The 23,058-nt window shown below is 52.5% G+C and overlaps 6 protein-coding genes across 6 annotated transcripts; 1 reads left to right on the top strand and 5 right to left on the bottom strand.

The window, feature by feature from the left end:
* Positions 1-2,421: 2,421 nt before the first annotated feature.
* HMPREF1120_00710 (protein-tyrosine phosphatase) lies at positions 2,422-6,069 on the bottom strand. Its single transcript, XM_009154711.1, has 3 exons — positions 5,823-6,069; positions 5,276-5,758; positions 2,422-5,216 (listed from the first exon to the last, which is right to left on the bottom strand). The coding sequence occupies exons 1-3, from the start codon at positions 5,850-5,852 to the stop codon at positions 2,625-2,627; spliced, it is 3,105 nt and encodes a 1,034-aa protein (XP_009152959.1). The 5' UTR covers positions 5,853-6,069; the 3' UTR covers positions 2,422-2,624.
* Positions 6,070-6,629: 560 nt separating this feature from the next.
* Positions 6,630-8,903, bottom strand: HMPREF1120_00711 (tyrosine-protein phosphatase; the record flags this gene model as incomplete). The annotated part of the gene is made up of 1 exon (XM_009154712.1): positions 6,630-8,903. One exon carries the CDS (start codon positions 8,901-8,903, stop codon positions 6,630-6,632), a length of 2,274 nt encoding a protein of 757 aa, XP_009152960.1.
* A 1,877-nt stretch (positions 8,904-10,780) lies between these two features.
* Positions 10,781-12,131, bottom strand: HMPREF1120_00712 (uncharacterized protein; the record flags this gene model as incomplete). The annotated part of the gene is made up of 2 exons (XM_009154713.1): positions 10,781-11,830; positions 11,883-12,131. The coding sequence occupies 2 exons, from the start codon at positions 12,129-12,131 to the stop codon at positions 10,781-10,783; spliced, it is 1,299 nt and encodes a 432-aa protein (XP_009152961.1).
* Positions 12,132-12,991: 860 nt separating this feature from the next.
* Positions 12,992-14,164, top strand: HMPREF1120_00713 (ribokinase; the record flags this gene model as incomplete). Its single annotated transcript, XM_009154714.1, has 1 exon — positions 12,992-14,164. The coding sequence occupies one exon, from the start codon at positions 12,992-12,994 to the stop codon at positions 14,162-14,164; it is 1,173 nt and encodes a 390-aa protein (XP_009152962.1).
* Positions 14,165-14,763: 599 nt separating this feature from the next.
* Positions 14,764-18,432, bottom strand: HMPREF1120_00714 (uncharacterized protein). The gene is made up of 2 exons (XM_009154715.1): positions 17,001-18,432; positions 14,764-16,946 (listed from the first exon to the last, which is right to left on the bottom strand). Exon 2 carries the CDS (start codon positions 15,813-15,815, stop codon positions 15,267-15,269), a length of 549 nt encoding a protein of 182 aa, XP_009152963.1. The 5' UTR covers positions 15,816-16,946; positions 17,001-18,432; the 3' UTR covers positions 14,764-15,266.
* A 364-nt stretch (positions 18,433-18,796) lies between these two features.
* Positions 18,797-22,433, bottom strand: HMPREF1120_00715 (uncharacterized protein). The gene has a single exon (XM_009154716.1). It carries the CDS (start codon positions 22,161-22,163, stop codon positions 19,278-19,280), a length of 2,886 nt encoding a protein of 961 aa, XP_009152964.1. The 5' UTR covers positions 22,164-22,433; the 3' UTR covers positions 18,797-19,277.
* Between the last annotated feature and the right edge of the window lie 625 nt (positions 22,434-23,058).

Raw genomic sequence — 23,058 nt, forward strand, 5'->3', positions numbered from 1 at the left:
CCTTCCTCGCGAAAGCCCTGTCAGCCCGAGCCAGGCCTGACATGGTTCCTCTCGCGTCCGAGTCTACTTCCGTTGGCGACCTGAGTCCCACTACTGCCTCAGGCATGCTGTGACAAAGATAGGTAGCAAAAATCAGTAGGTGCTGGCCTAGCGGGATTGAGATGTCTTTGTCTGATGTTCGCTCTAGGTGGAAAACCATGACAATGCTGAATCCAGCCATCTCTATCCAACCACACGATATTCTGCCGATCTCCAATAATCAAACAGTGTGCCAGGCATCTTCCCAGGCGTCGAACGTTCAATCGTTTCTTCCCATTTGCTTGTTCTTGAGCTGTCATCCTGCAGCAATGTGTCACATTTCACATACACAGCAACTTTTAGTGGTCCATCTCTTCCAAGATAGTACCCTCGAGGTCATGCAAGCCTAGAGCTGCGTTGTCGAACACCCAACACGACACGAGACACTGTGGCTCAATAGGTCATACCCGTCCACATCAGGCCCAAAGAGAACCCGTCAGTCGTCAGACAAGGTCATTCTGTCGTTTGGGCCATGTGAATATTCCACGAACTGCTTGGATGAGGTGGAGACAGCATCGACTTTGGGAGGCACCAGAGAATGATGTTATTGTGATGACCACTGCAGTGGTGGTTGCTGACATTGCAGATTTGCTCGTCAATGCGACTGACTTCTCCTTTCTCCAGCGCTTAGGAATACGCTCGACCAATCCCACGGACGCGGCGATACGATTCTCACACCACGATGTTTCCTGCCAGCAGTTGCATGGCGATGTCCCACTCACCTAAACTCCACCACCTGTCAGCCCCCGAAGCGGACCGCCCCCAGACCCGAGGACTACTTAGTCTTGTCGCCAGCAGCCGAGCTATCTCATCGGGAGATCATGATGTGGGGAAGAAATTCAAGTTTTGTCGAGTCTTTGGTCAAGTGCAACCACAGGCCGACATCACGGCTCACATTATACACAGAAGTCCTCTGCAGGAGGTTTGCCAGACTCTCCATTATTTTGCAGCCCGAAACCAAAAAACCAGCCCTTCATTCCACATGGGACCTAGCACTCAGTCCCATGCTGGTGCCACCCGACCGCCGAGTGTCGAGATCCAGCCATTGTGCAAGGGGTACATAGAGTCCGTACGACCCAACCCGGATTGTACACCCAGAGCGAGCCAGATCCACCTTCTGGAACATCACCGTGGCAGGTCACTGGGCGCATCCTTGACCAATACATGCAAGGGATGACACGTTCTTTGCCGCTCGCTACAAGTGGTATTTCTTTCTGCTGGACAGTAAGCCTACCACACAGATCATCACCAATTGCTTCTTCTGCCCGCCTTCCATCCACACTAAATGATGCACCCTCCATGAACCCGCAGCTGCGCTGCACAGCGCTGCCAGGTGGAGAGAAGCTCGTTCGCATTTGGCGTTCCTCATATGGTGCGATCGGAGAACGTCGCAGCACAGCATGACTCTGATTACTTGAACTTGAGTGGTTCAAGATCCAACGAGCGGCAATGGGGTGACACCTTTGCACCACACTCATGGTCAGTGAGACGGATTTATGTATGCTTGTGTGTTGATACGCCCAGACACCTGCGGCCCATTCTCCCCAGCGTCAAGGGAATGGGAAAAAGGAGGTTCCCGCATGACCGACTCGCTATGTTGGGCCAGTCCCCATCACGTCGGACTAGACTCCGAGGGATCAAGCTGGTGGCTGATCAAGGCAAGCACACATCCCACGGCTGTGCGTGAAAACAACTTTAATGGTTTCTGCTGGCTTCGATTCATCCACTTGGTTTCGTCTGATTTGGCACTGCCATCGATGATACTACTGTCCATGTTCAAGGTCTCCCCAAGAATCAATCAGCCAGTCAGTCGATTGGATCGACCGGAGCACAAAAAGGAGAACAGCGCGGCCTCTTTTGGTCCTCTGCAAATGGGTTGGAAGAACGAAAATGTTCTTCCACCGTTCGATACTGACTACGCTGCCGTTGCAGCATTACGACATGTACTACCGTACTAGTACTACTTTTAGTCCATGCACTCCTGCTAGTAGAATACTTTCCATCGCCACTAGCTCATTCATAGGGCACTGCAATGCGTGCCGCAACAAGCAGCAGAATCGGACGAGAGCATATGTATACATAAACAAACGTCTGGCCTTTGTCCTGTCTTGCTTAGTAGGAGGTATCTGGGTGTGTCCATATGTATGGTACCTCAGGTACATAGGTATGTATCTAACTCAATATGATCATCATCATATCATTCATTGAAACCACATACTAGTACAAACTACTCTCTCTCGAAGAACGCAATAATGAGCATCAGGTCCGCACTGGTAGTCTAGCGCTGCTTAGTTCCTCAGGCTTCCTCTCGCCTTGATGGAGAACCACTACTGGCAAAAGAGTCGGGTTTTCTCACAGTCACGCCATGCCACAGTACCCAAGTACAATGACTATGTTTTGTTTGTGCGCACAGACAGTTCCATTTTCATTGCGTTTCATTTCAATTCTTTGTGGTCTACTACCAGTACAGTACAGAGCTAGTACCACTACTATTATCAGGTCCTGAGTAGTACTAGTATCTCGTGCTTCTCGTGCTTGCTTCAAGTCTACTTGAGCAAAGAGTCCAACTGCTCTCGTCGGCGCTCTCTCTCCCGTTCTCTCTCGCGTTCCCTCTCCACGGCACTCTGCTGCGCTCGTCTGGAAGTGGCGATATGGTCCTTAACCTCGCCGATGCCAAGAGGGTCAAGGTCGTCTGCTGCTGTGAGGGACAGTGATTCCATCCCCGCGACCGGCTCAGAAACGGCGGTGGCCTCTTCTGAGGCCTTGTCGTGAGTTTTTTGTGCAGAAGAGACACTGGCAGACTGATTGGCGGGTTCGAGTGGTTCAGACTTCTCGTTCAAGGCTTGTTGTGTAAGCGTAGGCGTAAGAATAGGTATCCGTGCCGCTGATGTGTCTTCCACCGATGCCGACGCCGAGGCCGATACTGGTTCTGATTCTCGTGAGGTGGTGGTATTGTTTTTCTGCTGCTGTTGCGGCGGCGGGGGTGTAGTAGGTACCTTTCCGCCTGCAACTGATATATTGTTGTCGCCATTGACGTGACTGTCAGAGCGCTGCTGGTCGTCATCCACAGCAGTTTGTATCTCCGCAGCTGCATTGGCAGGATCCATGGTCACGGAAACGGACGCCGATTTCGATTTCGATTGCGTTTCTTTTTCTTCCTCGTTTGCATGCCCCGGAGCCAGATTGGTGGTGAGCACTGGCTTCTTCTGCTCGTCGGTATTTTCGTTCTTGGGTATCAGGGAAGGAGACCTCGACTCAAAACTGCGGGACCCTGCACCGGGCGTGCTATTACCGGTGTCAACCTCCCCAGTCTTGGTCGAGTTTCGGAGTGGAGTCCTTGGTCTGCCGTTCAGTTCCTGCTGCAGCTTATTAGGGGTCAAGCCGACGCTGGCTTCGCTGGTCTCGACGCCCAGAAGTACTGGAGTCCTAGCTCTAGACGTGGGCATGGACGCCGAAGACGACCCTGGGCCAGAAGAGGATCTCCCGACAGAGGTCCACATTTCCTGAGTTTCAGTCCCGCCGGTCCCAGTCCCGTTAGCTTGACTCTTACTGGCGGTAGCAGCAGCAGCCGCAGTTGTGGTTGTAGGCTTCCCATTCATTTCATCGTCCGTCCGGCCGAAAAATTCGTGCCACCATCTGACCTCCTCACTTCGCGGGAAAATCAGTCTTTCGCGGCCTCGAGTGTTGTCATCCACGATCGGGTCGTAGTTCGGATTCAGAAATTCCTTCCTACGTGCCAGGAAATAGTCCCACACGCTTCTAGTCCTCTCATGCAGTTTTGCCTGCTTGCGTTCTTTCTCGCTGTCCAACAAGAATGTCCCATACTGACACGAATAGAGATGGTAGAGGAGACGGCGCAGGAATCGTTCATTGAATTCGAAGCGCGTGGGATGTTGATACAAGAGCTGATATGTGGCGTCGAGGAACTGATGGAAAACCGGAGATGTCTCTTTGACTTTGGTCGCCATTCTCTCCCTTTCCCTTCTTGTGGTGCTCGACACGATCTTTCTGGCGGCCTGCAGCTCCGGATCATTGTTCGCGGCAGGTTCTGGGTCTGAATCGACATTGATCGACTCCCTCGAGTCGTTGTGTCTGCTGTTGGAAAAGAGGCCTCTTGCGCTCGACAAGGCGTTTTCGAACGTCCTCTGTGCCCCTGAAATGGCGCCGCCACCGGTTTGTTCTCTCCCTTCGCCATCATCATTTCCTCGGCCGATACGTTCGTTTTCAACTTGGAACCACTTTTCGGAGCTGAGAAACCCTGACCGATGTTTGAACATATGCCCGAAGCTCAACCAGTCCTTTTCAACCAACACCATAAATCCTTCAAGGGTTCGGTAATACGGATCAAGACAGAGTTGACTGAGAGCGGAGAGCTGGCTCGTGCGGTCCCACCCGTCACTGCAATGGATTAGTACGTGGCTATGCTGGAGTCCGACCTGGCGGGCAATTATTCCAGCACCGTCCAGAATGTTAGCGACATGTTTCAACCAGTCACTCTTCCGCAGCAAGTCGCGGTTTGGTCCCAGAGGCGTCAGGTCCGAATCTTTGAATGCCTCAAACACCTTTTGTAAACTGTCTCGCATGACGTGAATGTTGTCGATGCCCAGGTACACCTTTGTAGCGAACTTGTAGTTACTCATGTCCTCCGAACCCATGCCTACTGCTTGCATTGCCAACGCATTGAAGGTGGGACGGGCATCCACAATCATGTTGCGCTGTTGAGCTCCATAGACCGTAGGCCTATTGGAGTCGGCCACATTAGACCCCTCGGCATCACCTCGGAGCTCAGAGATCACCGCATCTTCGAGGGCCTCTGTGTCTGTCGGTTGCAGGTCTCCATCGAGCGAGGTGGCAGACCCGGAGTCTTCTCGTTCTGGTGGTGTGGTGTAAGCGGACAGAGGACGTTCGGCACGAGTGGTGTCAAAAATGGCCGCTAGAAGCTTTTCGTCTTGAATGCTCCGATTTCCGCGAACACCCACACGGGGTTGCGAGCAGCGTGTGATAGAGCAGTTGTTGACGGGGTGTAGGTATGTGAGGGCCGGAAGCCTCTCACGGGACCGAAAGCGACTGGCGTAATTCAATGTGTTGTCTGAGATGGATGCGGGAACTGCCAGAAGGGCAGGGTAAGTTTCCGATAGCTGTCCAAGTCAGCACCCAAGGTCAAACAGTCTCATGTCGTAATAGATAGACAACTCACCCCATAGTCCTGATTGATCTTGGATATACGCCAGTTCAACTTTTTCGTATCGTCGCCGATTCCCATCCTCCTAAATTCGCGCATGGGATCGTACAGCGACCAACCATTAGGTGTGACATCTTTCTCCGGCCCTTGAGGTTGGTATGTGAAAGCGTACAACTTCTCGATTCCACTCAATTTACACGTCCAGGCCCGGATACTATCGTAGACATCCCTGGCCTTGCGGTCGTCATGGAAGTAGAAGCAGACGAAGGTGAAGTCGCGACATTTCAAGCGGATGGAACTAGGTTGTCGAGATGCAGTAGGACTGGGCCGCAGTGTGCAGGTCTGGATGATCGGGTATGTGATCCACAGTTCGCGGGGTCGGCCAGGCTTGCTGTCAGCTGTGGGTGGAGGGGTGTGAACAAAGATGATATGGTGAGGTGTTAGATGAAGAGTGCCATGGACTTGTTCACCCCGGCGCGACAGGGTGACATTATCGACCTATGATCGCTCAGTCAGTAAAGGACAGAGAAAAAACGGAATGTACGTGTTTGCAGACACCGACCTTCGCAATCCGAGTCCGTTCCATGGCCATCTCAGCGGCGTCGATCTAGCCCACGCGAAGTGTGAGACCTCAGGTGCATACCGAGGTGGCTTTTCATACAACTAACGTTGCCTCATTGTAAGATCAACTCAACGCCAGTAAACCCATGCAGAGGCGAGTGAGTTTGTGTGCGGATAGAACTATCGCTGTCTATGTTTTGAGTAAGACAATTTATCACGGAAGACGGTCGCGCTCAGGTTGGAGTCGCAGTCGAAGTACGTCAGATCAGATCAGATCGAACGCCGCAGGTTGACGAATTTCTTAGCGCAGCCTCGCCGCCTCGCAGCCTTGTAGCCTCGTCATTTGTGTCTTATTACAGTATCTCTGTTGAAGCCGACGTCCACCAAAACCCACGGCTAGAAAATGCTACTAGTACTACAAGCAAGTCACGATCGTCGTCTGATCCATTATTCTCATTGTCTTGTTGAAGTCTGGCTAATTGATCTGCCCACCAAGGACAAGCTACATTGTTCTGCATAGTCGGTATGGCTCACATGCCAGTGTCCAGCCAACAAAGACATCTTTCATCCAATCCATATTTGCATGCATCTTCGTCTGAGCATGTCTATCACCACCCAATCCAGTGCATTTCTTCATGAATAATTGTACAGAGCCGCGCCGAAAACCGGGCAGGTCCCGACATTCAAGGCTTTTCATGCTGGTCATGGCCAGTTCCAATCCATCATCCCCTTAACTCCATGCTGTGTTATGACAAATCCCGTCTATTTAGACATTAACCCAAAAAATGCTTAACTGTCGCAAATGTGGTTACAGCACTCCATCGATGTTTCTGAATATCTCAGGAACTTCGCCTTGCTGATGCGGACTTCTCGGATCGAACGCACTAGGAATGTGCTCTCTTGTGGAATCTGAGGTGAGAAATGACCCTTGTTGCGGAGGTAAAGGTGCTTTGGCGGAACCGGTTGCTAATGTTGGTACAGCCAAGTCTCCAGCCGCTGTGATACCAAAGGGAGATGCCATAAACTCGGCCGCTCTAGGAGAGAGGAGTGTCGGCGTTTCAGGAACATCATGGGAAGCAATGTCCATTTTGGGCGAGCTGGCAAATAGTCCCAACCGTGGTGACTTAGAAGGTTTGGGCGCCGCCACGACGGATTCCACAATCCCTTCGAAACGTTCACGGAAGGGCAACGGCCTGGGGGGAACACTTCGCAAAGGGCTGTTGTCTCGTCTGAGCGGCGTGGCTGCAAGAGTTGTTCTTTCTTGGTCGGTTTGCGCTCCAGCGTCGTCCACACTACTGGTTGCGGTGACTGGAGTGGCCAGGTTGTTTCGTTCTTGCTTGGGGAATAGAGGCACAGGCGGAAGAGTCTTGTTTACCCTCAAGGGTGGCCGAACTCTTGCTGCAGATGGTATGGTAGGCTTGCTCGCAGCGGCCGGCATCTTCAGGCAATCAATGCTTGGTGGAATCCTTTCCCAGAGAGTCTGTCTGGCGATTGGGGTGTCCATGACAGGAGATTCCTGTGCTTGCAGTTTCCACCAGCTCGGCGAAGGATTATAGGTATGGTCCCCGTATGCTCCCTTGGCCACTTTCGACCGGAAATCAGTCAACTGATAGATTAAGCTCATGTTCGGCCCAACCCATTGACTCCGTTGCTTCACGGTCATGTACATGGAATGAAAATCCGGTTGGTATCCTTTGAAGAGGCCATACGCGATCACCAGTGAGGCCGACCGACTGACCCCCAGCTGACAATGGATCAATACCCTCTTCCCAGCTCGTACTCTCTCATCAATCAATCGACAGAGGGTGTAGAGGTCTTCCAGAATCTCCGAGTTGTGATCCCATGGGACATGGAGGTACTCAGGTTGCTTTTTCTGGAGCAGGCCTCTCTGCCTAGGAGTGACTGGTGTCTCAACGGGTGTCTCAACATCGCTTGGGCGTGGCCACTCCCAGGCAGATTTGAACGATATCTCGGAGATTGCAGTCTGTGGTTCTGAGATACTGTGCCGTGGTGCCTCAGGTTTGATCTCCAACGGACAACCAATCTCCTTCGCCACGTTGATAACCGTATCAAAATTGCTAGCTTCTTCCGCTGTGGGCTCAAGATAGAGGTAGACGCCGTCGTCATAGATGAGGACTGGTCCTTTCGGATAGCCCTTTTCTTGAGTTTCTTGAGACCGTTGCAAATGGAACTCGTCCTCCTCCTTCAAGTCTGGAAGAGCCCCACCAGCGGAATGCCCAGAACTGCTGGATCCAGATTTCGGGTCTGAAGTCACGCTATGGGACGGTGGCAAGTGCAAAAATAGGCCCTGGGGCGGAGGTTTGCTTGGGGACGCTAACGACGCCAGAGCTGGAGAAGATTGGAAGTGATGCAAGCCTGGCCGCGACTCAGAGGTAAGGGGCACATCCAGCGTCTTGGAGAACGTCTGTTGTTGAAAGCCCGGGGTCCGAATGGTCAAATTGGTCGGCTTTCTCCTGCCTGACCGAGGTGTGTCTTTCAGAGGGGATGGTGGAGCGGAAAAGGCGTGCGACGGATCGAAACCGTGAGAGGTCGCCGGCCGGGGTAGGACCACGGCATCCATGTTCAGAGATAAGTTTTTAACATTCTTGGTTGGTTCCTCCAGCATCATCCCTGGTTTGGCTGGCAAGTCATTGAGTGTTTCCGTCACCGGACCGGCTTGAGGACGATGGAACTCCACAACCTGCTCTTGTGGACTTTTCACCATTATGTTTCTGAACGGCAAAATAGGAAGATTGGATGATGCGGATTCGGGGGAGGACGATGGAGAAGGATCCGGGATTAAGGGAGAATCGAATGTGGAGTGTGTAGTCGCTGGCGAGGATCCGGTTGATGCGGTCGTGATGGAGGTGACGCTGTCACGGTGGTGGAGAGAACGTGAAGAGCAGTCGGTCGTCTCTGAAGGGGGCTTTGCGGTTGTGACAGTGTACTGAGACTGGCCCCGTGTGGTCCGAGGCAATGATGGATCTGCCATATCCTCGACGAAGGTGGTTTTTGCTTGTCCCACCACTGACATGACCGAGGGGAATGGCGTCGACAATATCGAGGCAACCTCGACCGGCATAGTCGAGGCTTTGGCCAGGACAGGTCGCCGCTTGTTGGAGGGAGCGGCGAATTCGGACTCGTGGCTATCTACTGAGTAGGTTGCCCACGCCTGACCATGGTGGAGAGGCCGCTGTAGACTCGGGATGTATTGATAGTTGTTCACTAAATCAAAGGATCTTTTGCGATGATGGCTGTCAGCACCGCCTGTAGAGTCCGGCGACATATTGCCTGCTAATGAAGAACACGCGAACAACCATCTCACTGCCACACATTTCACGGTTGCCTGTGGCAGGACGACGATAGAGGAAGTGACCTGACGTACCACACTCAAAACAAACCAGAAGTGTACTGTTGCTGTAAATGCGACAAAGACGAAATGATGCCTGCCTGGGGTCGTTCTCGCAGTTTCAGATTCGGCGCGTATCCAAGTGCGGCGCAGCAGATCAGGTCCGCCCTCTCTTTCTGTCTACTCAATCAATTGATCCACACCGGAATCGAAATTGAATGCGGATTTAAGATCTTAACAACCGACTTCCCTCCTGCTCCAACCTTGGAGACTCCGGCACAGAGCGAGACGATCGATTTCGCAGCCTAAAAGCAAACGGTCGCAAAGGCGGAGGGCGAGGGCCGCAGAAAGATGGGATTGAGGAAGCTGGCGGCAAGCTGAGTATGGACTGCCACAGGAGGCGGCGCGGATCCACTGGGAACGCGAGATGGATCGCTGGCAAATAAGGATGGGTCCAGCAGTGCAGAATGGCGCAATGAGAAAGGCCAGCAGACGGATCGGAGAAGGAGAAATTGGTGGATCGTGATGATCTGGGCCTCAGGAGAATAGCAGACGGTGGGCGCGGTATGGCTCAGCCGCGTGCCATCGTACTCCAGGGCTGTTGTAGCGCTTTGTCAGATGCACAGGCAGACAAGACAATATTGTTGTGTCGAATGCTCAGGCCCTGGGCACCGTCAAATACGGACAGGCCGACGAGAGCGAGGCAGAATTCAGGTCGGCGTCTCGAACGGATCTCAGGCGCGAGGGCAGAAATGCAGGGGTGGAGGATTGGAAGCGAGAATGTGCCACTGGCAGCGTGGATGAAGAAAGTTGGAGTGAAGTGAGCACTGGTAGGGGCTTGTAATCATGGTCCGGCATTGGTCGCGCAGTCCAGGGCCCCAGGAGGCTGTTTAGGCTGTCTCGGGCTTGAACCGCGCCCCTTGATAGGCCTTAAGCTGCCTTGGCGGCTGCGGAACCAGCCTGCGATTGGTGCCGCAGGATGCCAGCGTCCAACCTGAAACCAGCCTATTTGATGATGCTATGAATAGAATAAAGAGGATGCCGCCTGCTTCCAGCCTGAGGCCCCAGCTGAATTATTGCAGTTCTGTGGGACGCAGCTTTTGAACAATCGGTACCTTTAATCACCGCGCGCATCCATTCTTTGTATTTCAAGCCTCTGTTCCTGGTCATTATTGCCATCGGTTCTGACGGTCTGACTGCGCAGTATACCCAACGTAAATGGATGCAGCGCAAGAAGCTGCACAGGCCTGCTGGTACAGTGATTGATCCTTCACGAGGTTCCCTAGTAGGTCCATGTACTGCCTAGTAGATAGGGACCTATTTTAGGTACCTACAGTAGGTGCGTATCCAATGTTGGCAGGCACCACAACCGACCCGAATGCAATTCTAGCCTCCAGTCCTGAGCAACAGCTGTCACCACCAGCAGACAGTCTTGCTCCTTGCAAAATTGTCTTGATGCAATAAATGATGATACATGTTGCCGTTAGGTAGCAAGCCTTTTAGAAGGTACAGTATTGTATCCCTGCACAGTCAAGTAGATTGTGTCGAAACAGCACAATAGATGCACTGACCTAGAATTGGACAGCTGTGCTTGTTGCAGTAGTATTGGTTCAATTCTTCAGCTCAGAAAGTAACATGTCCTCGGTGTAGAAAGTCAAGTCCTTCACACCGGGCCAACTTGCGTTCGCGAGGAACGCGCTCCATGAGGCTTCGAGTTCCAAATCATTCTCGGTCGCATCCAGTGACACTTTCACGTAGAAAGATCCATTGGACTGCATGTGAGTTTCACTCCTTGGATGCTGTGCCGTTCGATCGGGTACAACCAAACGCTGGAGCCAAATGCTGGGAACTTTTGGGTCGGGCAGTCTTCGATAGAAAGGAGTGCGGATGCGCTGTCCCTTACGCAGGGTGTTATGCTTGTCAACGTGGTGATGGAGAGTCTCGACGTTGAACGCTGAAACTGACAGGCGCACCAATTCCTCCACAACCACTCTGAGAAACGACTTCTCGAGAGTACCGGTTTGTGTGTCACGATCTGAAGCGGCCAATATCTCGGTGGTACCTCTCTTGGGTCCCAACACTGCGTTACCCGCGTAGCAGCAATTCAGTATGATCAAAGTATCGCACTCGGCATTTTCAAGAAGTGGCTGTATCTCCGACCAGTTGACTGTTTGGTTAGCGGACGATCTGTCTGCCCAGACAGCTGGTCCAAAATGATTCCACGATGGACGCATACCATGACCAGCATAGACAACAATGACTAATTCGCCCTTTTTGCCATGTTCTTTTACCAAATCGGAAATCTTTTTGTTCACAAGGTCGTGCGAATCTTTACCGCGTGGGATTTTGAATATCGGGTACACCGCATAGCCGAAATGGTCTCGGAAACAAGTCCGCACACTCTCCAGCTCTTTGTCAAGTTCATGAAACGGTTCTACCGCTTCGAACATTATTGGGAGCACGGAAACTTTGGAGTATGGTCCATGTCGTATTTTTTGCAGGTGAGTTTGGATTTCATTGTTGTTGTTCAAAGCCTGAACCAACTCTTTCAGTTGTCCAGGAGTGGAGTTTCTGGGGGGCTCTGGTTCCGCCCCGCCTTGACGAGAGAGCTGCACTTGGTCATCCTGAGGAGCAACTCGCGAAATTCTGGTGGCTTGTTCCTGTTGCAGAGCGTCAAAATTCGACCGAGCAACGGCGTTGATGTATACTAACCCGTCGACGAGAACCTGCGAACTGAATGTCTTCGGCGCTAGAAAGGCCAGTCCACTCCCCGAATATACCCCCAGTATTTCTTGATTCTTCTCTGTTAGGGTTATTCTCGGTCCCGGAGGTTGGCTGGTTTGACCGGGGCCAAAGCTCGCTGGCTGGAGGCGAAGATGAGTCCCTCGCAATATTTCGATGCAAGCTCTCCAAAGGGCCAAATTCCTCCGACGACGAGCCATCATCTGAAGCAGAACTCATTCTGGAAGACTGCGAAATTGAGGATAGCCTATATCGAGGATAACAGAAATTGAGTATATGACCACTTCTCAGCCAGCAGGTTCCGATGGAAGTGATTGCAGGTTTGGCAGAACGCACATCGCCGTGCCAGTGCGGACGGATGGGAGACTAGGTATATTCAATGCAAGCCAGGCTGAGGGGGAAAAGCTCCTGCCTATCGAGGCTCATGTAACCAACCAACAGATGTAAGTTATAACAACATTCCAGGCACAAGACATATTGACATCTTGTTGCCTTCGGAGCAGAGACAACCCCGCCAAGTTGGCTGATTCTCGAGTTACACAGCATACGTGCCATGCTCCTTGAAGCGGGGGAGAAGCGAAAATGCGCTCTTGAGCAGCGATAGGCGGTTCCATTGTGATACTGATTGGAAGTAGTCAATGTCATGCTGGTCAAGGTCAAGCTAGAGACGCCTTCGACAAGTATTGTCCAAACCGGTGGGAAAACCCGCCACAGGTACTGGCCACATCAGCTCGCGTGATGAGCAAAATCCCGCGCGAGGGCTGGGTCCCATCCAATCTAAACCATTCATCCAGTTCAGGCGTCGTGGCTCAGTTTCAGCGACTCCAGTGGTGTACTGCTTCGCCTGTCGGCAGTTATTCCATTGACGCAGGTGCGTCCAGAGCTGCTTGAGCCGTGAGGCTGAAAACTACCCCACGCAACCACCCAGCTTTGCCTGTTCACCCTCAGGCTGAGAATGATGGTTTAGATAATAAATTGTCCCGCAGGCGTCGATAATCCGTTGTGGGTACAACATTCACCAGTTCATTGCGCGCAATAAGTCCTTGTCGTCGCTGTTGGTTGCCCCCCAATTCAACGCCATGAGCCAGGTCAATGTAGATATGCCGGGACACTCAAACGCCGAACTCGGCCGAAGAGACTCGAAAGGAATGTCGAAGCTCGCACCATTCACCACGCAACGCCAAATAACTGTCATCGGATCGCTCAACATGGATTTCATCTGGGTACTTAATCATTTTCCTCAACCCTCCGAGACCCTGAAGATCAACAAATGGAAGACTTCAGTTGGTGGAAAAGGTGCTATCCAGGCAATAGCATGCGCAAGGCTGTCTAGACCTAGCCCCGTGCAAATTGTCGGCGGTAGCACTCAACGGCATCCCAAGCGAAACGACCATGTGCATCACCGCAGAAGGAGTATTGATACGACCAGCATCAGCATCAAAGTGAACATGGTCGGAGCGGTCGGAAGCGACCGATTCGGAGCTCAAGTGGTCGAGGCCCTGCATGCCAACAATGTCGATACTACACATGTTCTGAGGCAAGAAGGTGGTGAGACTGGAGTAGCCAGCATCGCTGTGGGACCGAAGGGAGAAAATAACGTGCTGGTGTTTGCTGGGGCCAATGATGAGCTCCACCCCGATCAGGTTGGTGTTGATTTTCAAGTCCATACACCTGATTTGGTGATTCTGCAGATGGAGATCCCCCCGGCCACAGTCGAACAAAGCATCAGAAAAGCCGCCGAAGCCAAGGTCCCCGTGTTGCTCAATGCGGCGCCTGCTTCTGCGTTGCCGAGCGACTTATATCCAAAGTTGGAGCACCTCATAGTCAACAAGATCGAGGCGGAGGCATTGCTGAGCCGTCAGTCCACGTTGCAGCAGCACCAGCGCGAGGATAGAGATGCCATGATCTCAGAAGGCGAAAAGTTGTGCACTGCCTTGCTGGAACGAGGCACAAGATATGTGGTCGTCACTATGGGAGGCTTTGGGGGTGTGGCAGGTGAAAAGAGCGCGCGGCGTGACCCCGTCACATTTTCATATGAAGCTGTCCATGCCGATGATGTTTTGGACACCACTGGGTGCGGCGCAGTCTTCATTGGAGCTTATGCAGTTGATTATATCCGCCAGAAGTCTGCTCATCAGGAGTTCGACATCAAGCGAGCTGTGCACTGGGCCGCGCGAGCCGCCGCTGCTAGCGTGTCTTCATTTGGGTCACTGGAGGGGATTCCCTGGAAGTCAACCCTGGAGCATGCATGATATATGCCACAAGAAAGGATCCGAACACCGGAGTCCAGTCTTGCTGAAGACGTGTGAGGATGACTTTAGTTTTGGAGACGTGACAGAGCTGAGGCGCTCGTGAAGCAGAGCAATCAGGTCGTGTTTGTAACAAAGAAGCATTATTATATGATCTTTTGCGACAGAGGAGGAACACTTCCTCCAATGGGCCAATGTATGTTTCCATATTCTGACGTTGAAGCTGTACAATGGTCGTAGTGCAATAATACAACATTTCACACCCCGACGTGCTTACCTAATTTCGCTAACATGCTAACCCTCCTTCAGGCAAAACCGTCGATGCTACTGTACCTTTTCAGGTTTTCAGCACTGGTGATTCAACATGCTTTCCCAAGCATTTCTCACAATGGCGCGACTTAGACGCATAGAGTGCTATCGATGGAATTGCTCTTCTCATTTCAGTCTGTGACCTTCGAGTAAGAAAAAATTCTCTACCACAACCATCTTGCAGCTAGCCAGATGCCTGCCGATAGACCAAGCTGGGTGCCTAGCGTCAGGGACCTTACCAAAGCGGAATCGATGACTCTACGGCAGTCAAATATTACGCGGAACCAGGTGAGCAGGTCAGTCAAAAGGTTGGGTCAGGTAGGAGGTACAGTAATTAGGTGTGTATCAAATAATTCGTTATTACGGCCTTGAGGACCGCTGATACCACTACCACTCATTGCGGAGAGAGCAGTGTCTTGCATTCCCCTGCCTGTTGCCAGTGTTTTCATCCGATGATGCTGGTTCTGGAGATATATACCCATGTCTCGTTGAATTTCCCATGCCTCATGGGCAGTGCCTCTTCAGCTGAGCCCTTTCCGTAATGTAACGCCAATAATCACTTTTGATGATGTCGATGATGTGTCGGGAGTCATGTCCCATGCAACGCCCTATCCGGACCCTTTCACACCCATTGCTATTAAACAAATATGCTCCATGTTGAATAAGGAAGCAGCAGAAATGGTGTCTGCTGGGCGAGGCCACCCTTGAACGGAGCAGCTCTGCAGACCAGCATGATTTTCAAAAGAAAAGAAGGAGGCAACCGCGCCCCGAAAGAGATGTGTATCATCCATCATTCTCAGGACCGGCGGGCATCGAATTGATTCCTCAAATACAACTCGCCAATTCCTGTTTTGGACCTATTGACCTTGTTCCGCGCACTGACGGCAGCCGAGTAGTGGGAGAAGGAAAAGTTGGACCAATCTCGGTGATCCCTGGTCGGCCGGGACACCTCGACCACCTTGGCCAGCTTCTTCTGCGGCTTGTCGAAGGTGAAGATGTCTTCGAAATCAAAGTCCTTGGACGACATGTCGAGGGCGTCGAAGTTGGCCTTGTCCAGCAACTCGCGCTCCGCGTCGGACAAGGAGACGTCGAAGCTGGCTGACCGGGCGTATGGGACTAACTGGACTTTGGGACCCAGGCCAGGGGAGATGGGAGAGATGGAGGATTGTGAGGCTGTCGAGGTGGTGGACGACTTCCGGTGGTCGGATGATCGGCCGGAACTGGAGGCGTCGGAATCCATCGATGCCGTGGACTGGGGTCGCCCAGCGGTACTAACAGTGTGGGGGATCGACTCGAATGGGTGGCGGTGATGATGTTGGTAGTAATGATGGTTAGACCAGGCCATGGTAGAAGAGAAATGGGATGTCGAGTGTGTTCAGAAATCAAACGTGGCTGCTTTGAGATGTCGACGTTGAGCAGGTAGGAATCAATGTGCTTGTGTGACAAAGAGACACAGCAAAGGATTCCAGATGTCAATGATGTTCAACTATGATGCAGATGTACGAAACAAGGACCCCCAACGGGAGGAGTGATGTCGATGGTCGAGCCGAAGGTACCGGCTGTAACGGGCGGTCAGGCCAGCACTGCAGGAACCGGGACTTGGTGGAATGGTGCAATGGCCCAGACGTCTTGAGACACAGCGGGCTCCAATTGTTTCGGGGTCTGTGGCCGCTAGACCAGGAAGTTGTATGTATGTCTGGGGTCTGAGAGGATTCTCGTTCAAGTTCCGGCAGCGAATCCGGGATCCGGGTCGGATGGAGCCAGGAACAGGCGGAATAATGAAATATAATGGGTTGATGGGGGATCGTATGACTGCCGCTTTCCCCGGTCAGGATGAAGTATACACAGACAACAAGTCTGACTGTTTTGTGACTGTCGTTCCTTGGCTGCTGTAACGTAGGGATTGAAACTGCTTTGTCTGAGACACGACACGCGGCGTTATCGTATGACTCGAAGTTAGAGTCCGGCGGCAAGATCCGCTCGAGGTTCACTGAATATTATATGTAAGGCGTGTGTGTTGCGTTGCTGCACGTAAGTATCCGCGTATGATGTCTGATGTTCCCGTGTTTCGTATCGCCTTCAACGTGGATGTACTGTTGGTCTTATAGTCCTTCAAGGGTGGTTGATGCCTGGTATATGTGGATGTGGATCCTGTATAGGCTGACTCAGAGGTGGGACGTTGATCGTAGTGATGGTATACTGTGTGGTATCGACAACACGCAATGGACGGTACACCAGCAACTGCAAAGACGAATTGTCTCTGTCGTCTTGCTCGTATCCACGACCTCAGACTGTGTTTGAAAACTAGTATCAAGACGTGCAGAATCTGGCAATCTCGCATTCCTTATACTCGTGGGCCTCGTGGTGCAGCAGAGTTTCGCCGCGACTCACATGCCATCTTCATTGGTGATTGCGACATCGGCCACGTCTGTCTCCAGGGGCCCGACCGGGTTTTGCTCTCGCTTCATCCTTTTCTCTTAGGTACTAATTAGCAGCATTCCTCACTGCAGCCGTTTGACTTCACACTGACCGACTGGCATGGCACAGGCAGTGGACACCAATCATGGCCTGACTGGTAGCGATTAATCCATCTTTAGGCCCCAGAGGCCGAGTCCTCCTTTCCCTTCTGGCCATTTTTCCAGGGGCGCCGGCTTGTCCTCATTAACAAAGAAGAATGGCGTGGACCAATCATAAGATGACACCATACTACTACTATTACTGAGGTTGTGTAACATTGTACTATGCCTGCTGCAAATGCTCTGTAGTGGTGTACTCTGTGACTGGGACAATTCCATGTCAAAATTATGCCTTAAGGTGCTCACTTAGTGTGTTGCATTCCAGACCCAGTCTTATTTTACTATCTTGTCCCGGGATTGCTCAATATTGCCTCACCATCCCTTGGTGATGGCGTGTGTCTGTCTGTCCTTTCTTTGTCAACACTTTGTCCACATCAATTCCACACTGGAGCACGACACACAGGCAGCACTGCACTGCACTGCACAGCCCTGTTCTGTTCTATCCCGTTCTGTTTGTTGTCCTCCACTCCATCCGATTGAAAGCCCCGAGAAATGTTTTGACATGTTGACAGACACCAACACGGACGGAAACAACCCATAATAATACATTCTCCTTGCTGTCTATTCTTCCGCCTCTGCCGCCCCCTCTTGCATTATGGGGGTCCTGTACAACTACACCGTATTTTGAAGAATTTGGGACCACTTCAAGTCTGGTGGTGCCCCGACCACCGACTGCCGTTGGTCCAAGTTCGAGTTGGTTGATGATCGATCGGAGCCACTTTCTGCCGGCGTCAATACCCGTGGGCAAGGCATCGAGACGGACACGAATTGCGCAGGTTCGTCCATAGAACGTGCGAGGGCCAAGCACGCTCGCCATATACCTACCCTAGGTACTGGTACTGTACAGTCCCACGTTACGCGTAGATTACTTGCAGGAATCCACGACTCTGAGTCGGTGTAGAGGGAAAACGTGCTCTTGTCTAACAAAGTGCTTCGGTCCATATCTACCAGTACCCATATGATCCTCCTTCGAAACCGTTCCTTCTCCATTTTACCTCACGTCCTGTACAGTTGTACTCTGAGTCATGCAGTGCATCAGTAGTAGTAGTGGATCGATCTTTGCCGGGCGAGACCGTGAGTGCCTGATTCGATATCCACAGTTGCCTAACATTTTTATACTGTGGTCCAACCCTCTCAAACGAGTGTTCACAATACGGCCTTGGATTGGCCAGCTGGCAACAGTACAACTCACCGCTGCATAGGACCACGAGAACAAGAAGAAAATTTCGTTTGTTTGTTCTTCGTTCCAGGGACCGAGTAGTACTGGTACACGTGGTCGACGTTTGCATTCCGAGTGCTTCAAGATCAAAAAAGAAAAAAAAAAGTCATGCTGAACTGACCCGGACTCCAGGTCTGGGCTTCACGTGTGGGTAGAAGCATGAGAAATGGATTGAACAATTACTGGTAGCAAAGAACTCTAATGGCCAAAATTCCCCCATGTTTCGTTTTGGGCAAGGCATTCCCGCCATGGAGTGCCGTCTCGGTTTAAGTTTGGGTCGACTCAGGCTGTGAACGAGGATCTTGTTCAAGTAGGTATCCGTGCCATGCCACCGCCAGACACCACAACTGCCAGTGCACAACGCGTCACGCAATTCATACGACAGGACATCACATCGGTGGCTTAGATCGAGTCTTCCCAACGAGGATAAATACGACTTGACTGAGAATCGAAAAGGAGGACAACCTACAGTAGTAGTATCTACAGAAACTCCGACATGAACAATCGAGGACAGGTGAGCACACCTTATTACTGGAGCAACAATTCCAAAGGTTGCTGTTTCCTAAGACAAAAGGAGAAACACCCGCAAAGGTTTCTGTCAGAAACTTGGATCCCCACATTGTATGGTGCCACACAGCTTGCAGATCATGCAGGGATGCTTGCCCTCTAATGATTACTAAGATTGTTATACAAAGAAGAGTAGTCTGTGGCCCACTGCTCTGGCAGCTTGACTCATGTTCGACACGCTGGCACACTGGTTCTATCAGCCCTATGGTCCTCTGTCGCAATGCTCGCTCGCTCGCTCGTCTGACCTGTCTCGTGCTCTGTGCCTCTTTTCTCGCGATAAGGCGCAAGTATGACGATGGATGGTGGTAGTACAGGAAACGAAATCTCCGAATGGTACAGTAGTAGTATGATACAAATCTGGGGTAGGATGTCGTGACCCGTTCACGCCTCGATCAAAGTTGTTGCCTCACCCGCCAGTAGTGCTCCAGCTCCAGTTCCAATTCCACTAACTGGCAACACTCGGACCTGAATTGTGTCTTTCCAAGATGGATGTCGTCGTATTACTGGAATAATTGCTCGATTGCCGTTCCAATGGCGCAATCCCTCGTGCACCGACTCCCGCGACTCCGTTCACAGCCTCGACACCGTTAGTGCTCTGGTTCCTCTCAGCCTTGGCAGCCCGAAGTCGACTGCTGACGCTGGAGATCCTGCTCGCGAATCCAAGACTCCTTCGTGAGTTTGATGCACTTCGAACGCCTACCTGGCCATGGCCGTCTGGGGTCGCTGGATCGATCGGGCTCGACATTGCGGCGCCTGAAACAACTGATATCCGACCCCACGGCTCCTTGGGCGTAAGAGGGTTGTTTGGTTCCTGCGTTGGAACGCTGCTCGCGGGGGATGCATACTTGCGTCGGGAGACCAAATTGGAGGGCATGGAGCTCCGCGCTGTCGTCGCATGATTCGCTTCGACCGATAAAGGCATAGGGTGTTGCGCCGTGTACTCTCTGGAATATGCAGCTCGATCCCTCGCCGCATGTCGGTATGCGCCCACTTCGGTCATGGCCCGACTCACAGGTCGCACCGAAGGACTGCTCTCTTCGTCGTCAGTGTTGCCTTCGAGATAGCCCGGTGTTCTTCTGCTGCGAATCAGAGAGGACGTCCGACGCGCTCTGGACGAACTGGCGGAAAGCTGCGGTAACCCTGTAGGCGGTGTATGGAATATCGACTCTGGCGTGCCTGTCTGCGGGTTCAAGGGGCTCCCGACCCCGATGCTGGTTCGTCGACCGTCGAGTCGAGACTGCACCCTTGAAGTGACGGGAGGTCGTTCGGCAGGTTCGTTACTGTACCGTCGCCCTCGGAGACTTGCAAGTGTAGAGCCCGCATGTAAATCTCTGCTGACAGGTCTTGTGGCAGGTTGCTGCGCCGACTTGCTGTCTGCGAGAATTGCGATGGCCAGCTCAGTCAGGCTTCTGCACATGCTCTCAGTCCTACGCCGGATTTGGCGTTCAGAGACGGATGACACGCCGACCGTGCTACCGGCGCCTGAATATCCTTCAAGGTTCATCATCATAGACAGCTGGAGAGCATCCTGCGCGGTCGCCTGTAGTTTCTGATAGACGTCATTGCTAACTACCGCTTTAGCATTGCCAAGAGCTTCATGAAGGTTCGGGTGCACCGTCGATGGAATTCCTTCGATAGCAGACTGCAACGTGACTGCTGTTTTCTGTTTCGGACTTGAAGACATCGTGGTTGCAGCCGTCGTGGCCGTCTTGGGCCGATCGGTGTTGTTCATCGCTGCGGCCGAGGATGGAGGCAGTTTGCCCGTCAGCTCCAGCTTTCGGATCCTGGACTTCAGATCATCCAACTCGTCCCATACCGTTGACGGGGCTGTGGTGGATATAGTTGACTCGGTAGCATTGTGATCTACCAGCTTGGTGCGATCGGTGAACGTCGAGTCTGAAACCAAGCGACTGTTGCGAGCAGTACCCGGCCGTTCAAGGTGACGTCCAGAGTCTGGGTTGATATTGGTATTGGCATTCGAATAACGCCTGGATACAGGTCGGCTGGAAACCTGGCCACCATGGCTGCTGTGTGTCTGCTGCTGCGCCTCGAATGCATCGCTTCGCTCCGGGTGTCTTTGCGTGTATGTCCGTGACAACGCCCCTGGCACATGTTGTCCAAGGGACGCTCGTTTGCTATAATAACTCAAGGCTTCCGTCCGGCCCGAAACACTGGCAGTATCAAACCTTTCTGGATCCGGCGATGCCTTGTATCCGGTGGACGGCCGACTGGTGTTGAAGAATGGAAGGGATATTCTCGACCGTCGTCTGTCTGCCCGGGACTGCAACTGGTCCGCCCGAGACGCGTCTGCCTTAGCAATATTCAGGAACAAGTCCTCACTTTTTCGGTCCTCACTACTCGATGCTTTACTGCCTTCATCGGCGGAGGGCGGTTGGAGCCCCTGTAGATCTGCGGTGTCGTGCTCGTTGCCTTCTCCAGCCTCAGTTGCTGGTTCTAGAGCTTTGCTCATTGTAGAGGAATCGGGCGTCAGTAGGCTCCGTGTCTCTGCAGTTTCTGTCGTCTCTGGGCTAGATTCTCCTTTTAAGTTCGTCTCGCCTCTCGAGGACGCCGTACTCGAAGGAGTTGTATTGTCCTGCCTTGACGGTGCCACCTCTTGGTATGACAAGAAGAGTTCAGGATCTGTTGCAGACTCGCTTGCCTTAGTAGGCGACAGCTGTCGTGGGGCGGCGTTCGTGATCCTCAATTCTGGATTGCGCCCGACAGTCCAAACCCTATCCTGTGACAGAGTGCGTTGAGTACTGTATGAAGGAGGGGGTCCGCAGGTCGTCTCGACCCCGTAGCTACTGTGCGACGCTGGCGGTCTTTTGTGTGCGGGAGATCTTTGCTGGGGTTGAGAGTTGGTTCGCTGTAGTGAAGGGCGAGGTTGCTGCGCGATGGCGGTGGAGGAAGAGGATCGCAGGTTGTTGGTGATATTATCGGGGCTTTCGTGAGAGAGGTGGTGGAGAGGAGGGCCGCTAGAAATGTTCGGTACGCCTACCAACGTGCTCATTCCAGGGTCGAATGTACCAGGAAGACTCTGCGGTTCAGCCTCAGATCTCCTGGATGTTAATTTTGGCTTCTTGCGGAGTTGCGGACGAGCTGTCAGGTTGTCATCGTTGACGTCGACGGTCCTCCGTATGCGGACTGATGAATAACAATGCGGGTCGAGATGTCGTGAGGACTCGGCGTCACTGACACAATCATAGTTGTGCTCGATGGATGGGACGTGGGAGTGTGAAGAATCATTAGGAAGGGCGGTGACGGTAGAGTTGCTGGTGAGGACGCGGTCTGAGGGCGCAGAGGTCGACGTGTCGTGCAACGAGCAGTCCATGCTTTAGCAGCAGTCCATGCCAATGTGTTTGGGGCGGCCGCCGATTATCATCTGAGCGCAGCCCGATTTCACGGGGCACCCTTGCTAGCACCGTTCGCTTGTTGATGGTGAGGAATAGCTACCTGGTAGCCAGGGCCCAGAGTCAATCTCCGACACTGGTGTGGTACTTCTTCATTATTGCTATCTGCATAGATAGGTACAGCCGGCACAAGCTTTCGAAGAGGATCGAGTTGGTGTTATGTATGGGGAATCTTTTTGCTTTAAGCCTGTGTGCATTGTGTCTCGCAACACTAATCGCGTCTGGCCCGTGATCTGCCATTCTTGTCTCTACTTAGTCCCGCCCCAGCGACTAGGAACAATTGCGACCCTACAAGGAACGACAGACTCGACACAGGGAATCATGGTGATGTGACTTGTCACTGCTTACTCGTCGTACAAGAGCTCTGATCGCTAGGCGCTGTGCTCTATCACCATGGCCATGCCGTCCAGAGGATGAGGCGGAAGCCATCACTCCCGTTGATTCGACCCAGCCAACAGGGGTCCTAGACAAGACTCCCTCTAACGGCGGGCACTTTGTTACAGGCTACGGCCACTGTGGAAAGGCTTAGGAAGGCGCCTCGGGTGCCCGGAGGTGAGCTTGGGCACTAAAATGTGCTTAAGGACTGGGGTAAAGAGGGTGACTTTAGGGCAGGGCCACCCCCGATGATGGCTTCGGCCCCTGAAACTTACCTAGGTACCTTCAATCGATTGTGATGAGTCGAGTCTCGGGCCGCTCTGCACTCTTCCCCAGGCTCTCTGCTTCTTCCCACACCTTTAACCTCCAGCGGTTGTGGGAGGAAGCTTCGCACTGTGTCATCTCATCTAGCATCCAGGACACCCCGTGGTGGGCGCCGGG

The sequence above is a fragment of the Exophiala dermatitidis genome (assembly GCF_000230625.1).
Source record: "Exophiala dermatitidis NIH/UT8656 unplaced genomic scaffold supercont1.1, whole genome shotgun sequence".
In the NCBI taxonomy this organism is placed as follows: Eukaryota; Fungi; Ascomycota; class Eurotiomycetes; order Chaetothyriales; family Herpotrichiellaceae; genus Exophiala; species Exophiala dermatitidis.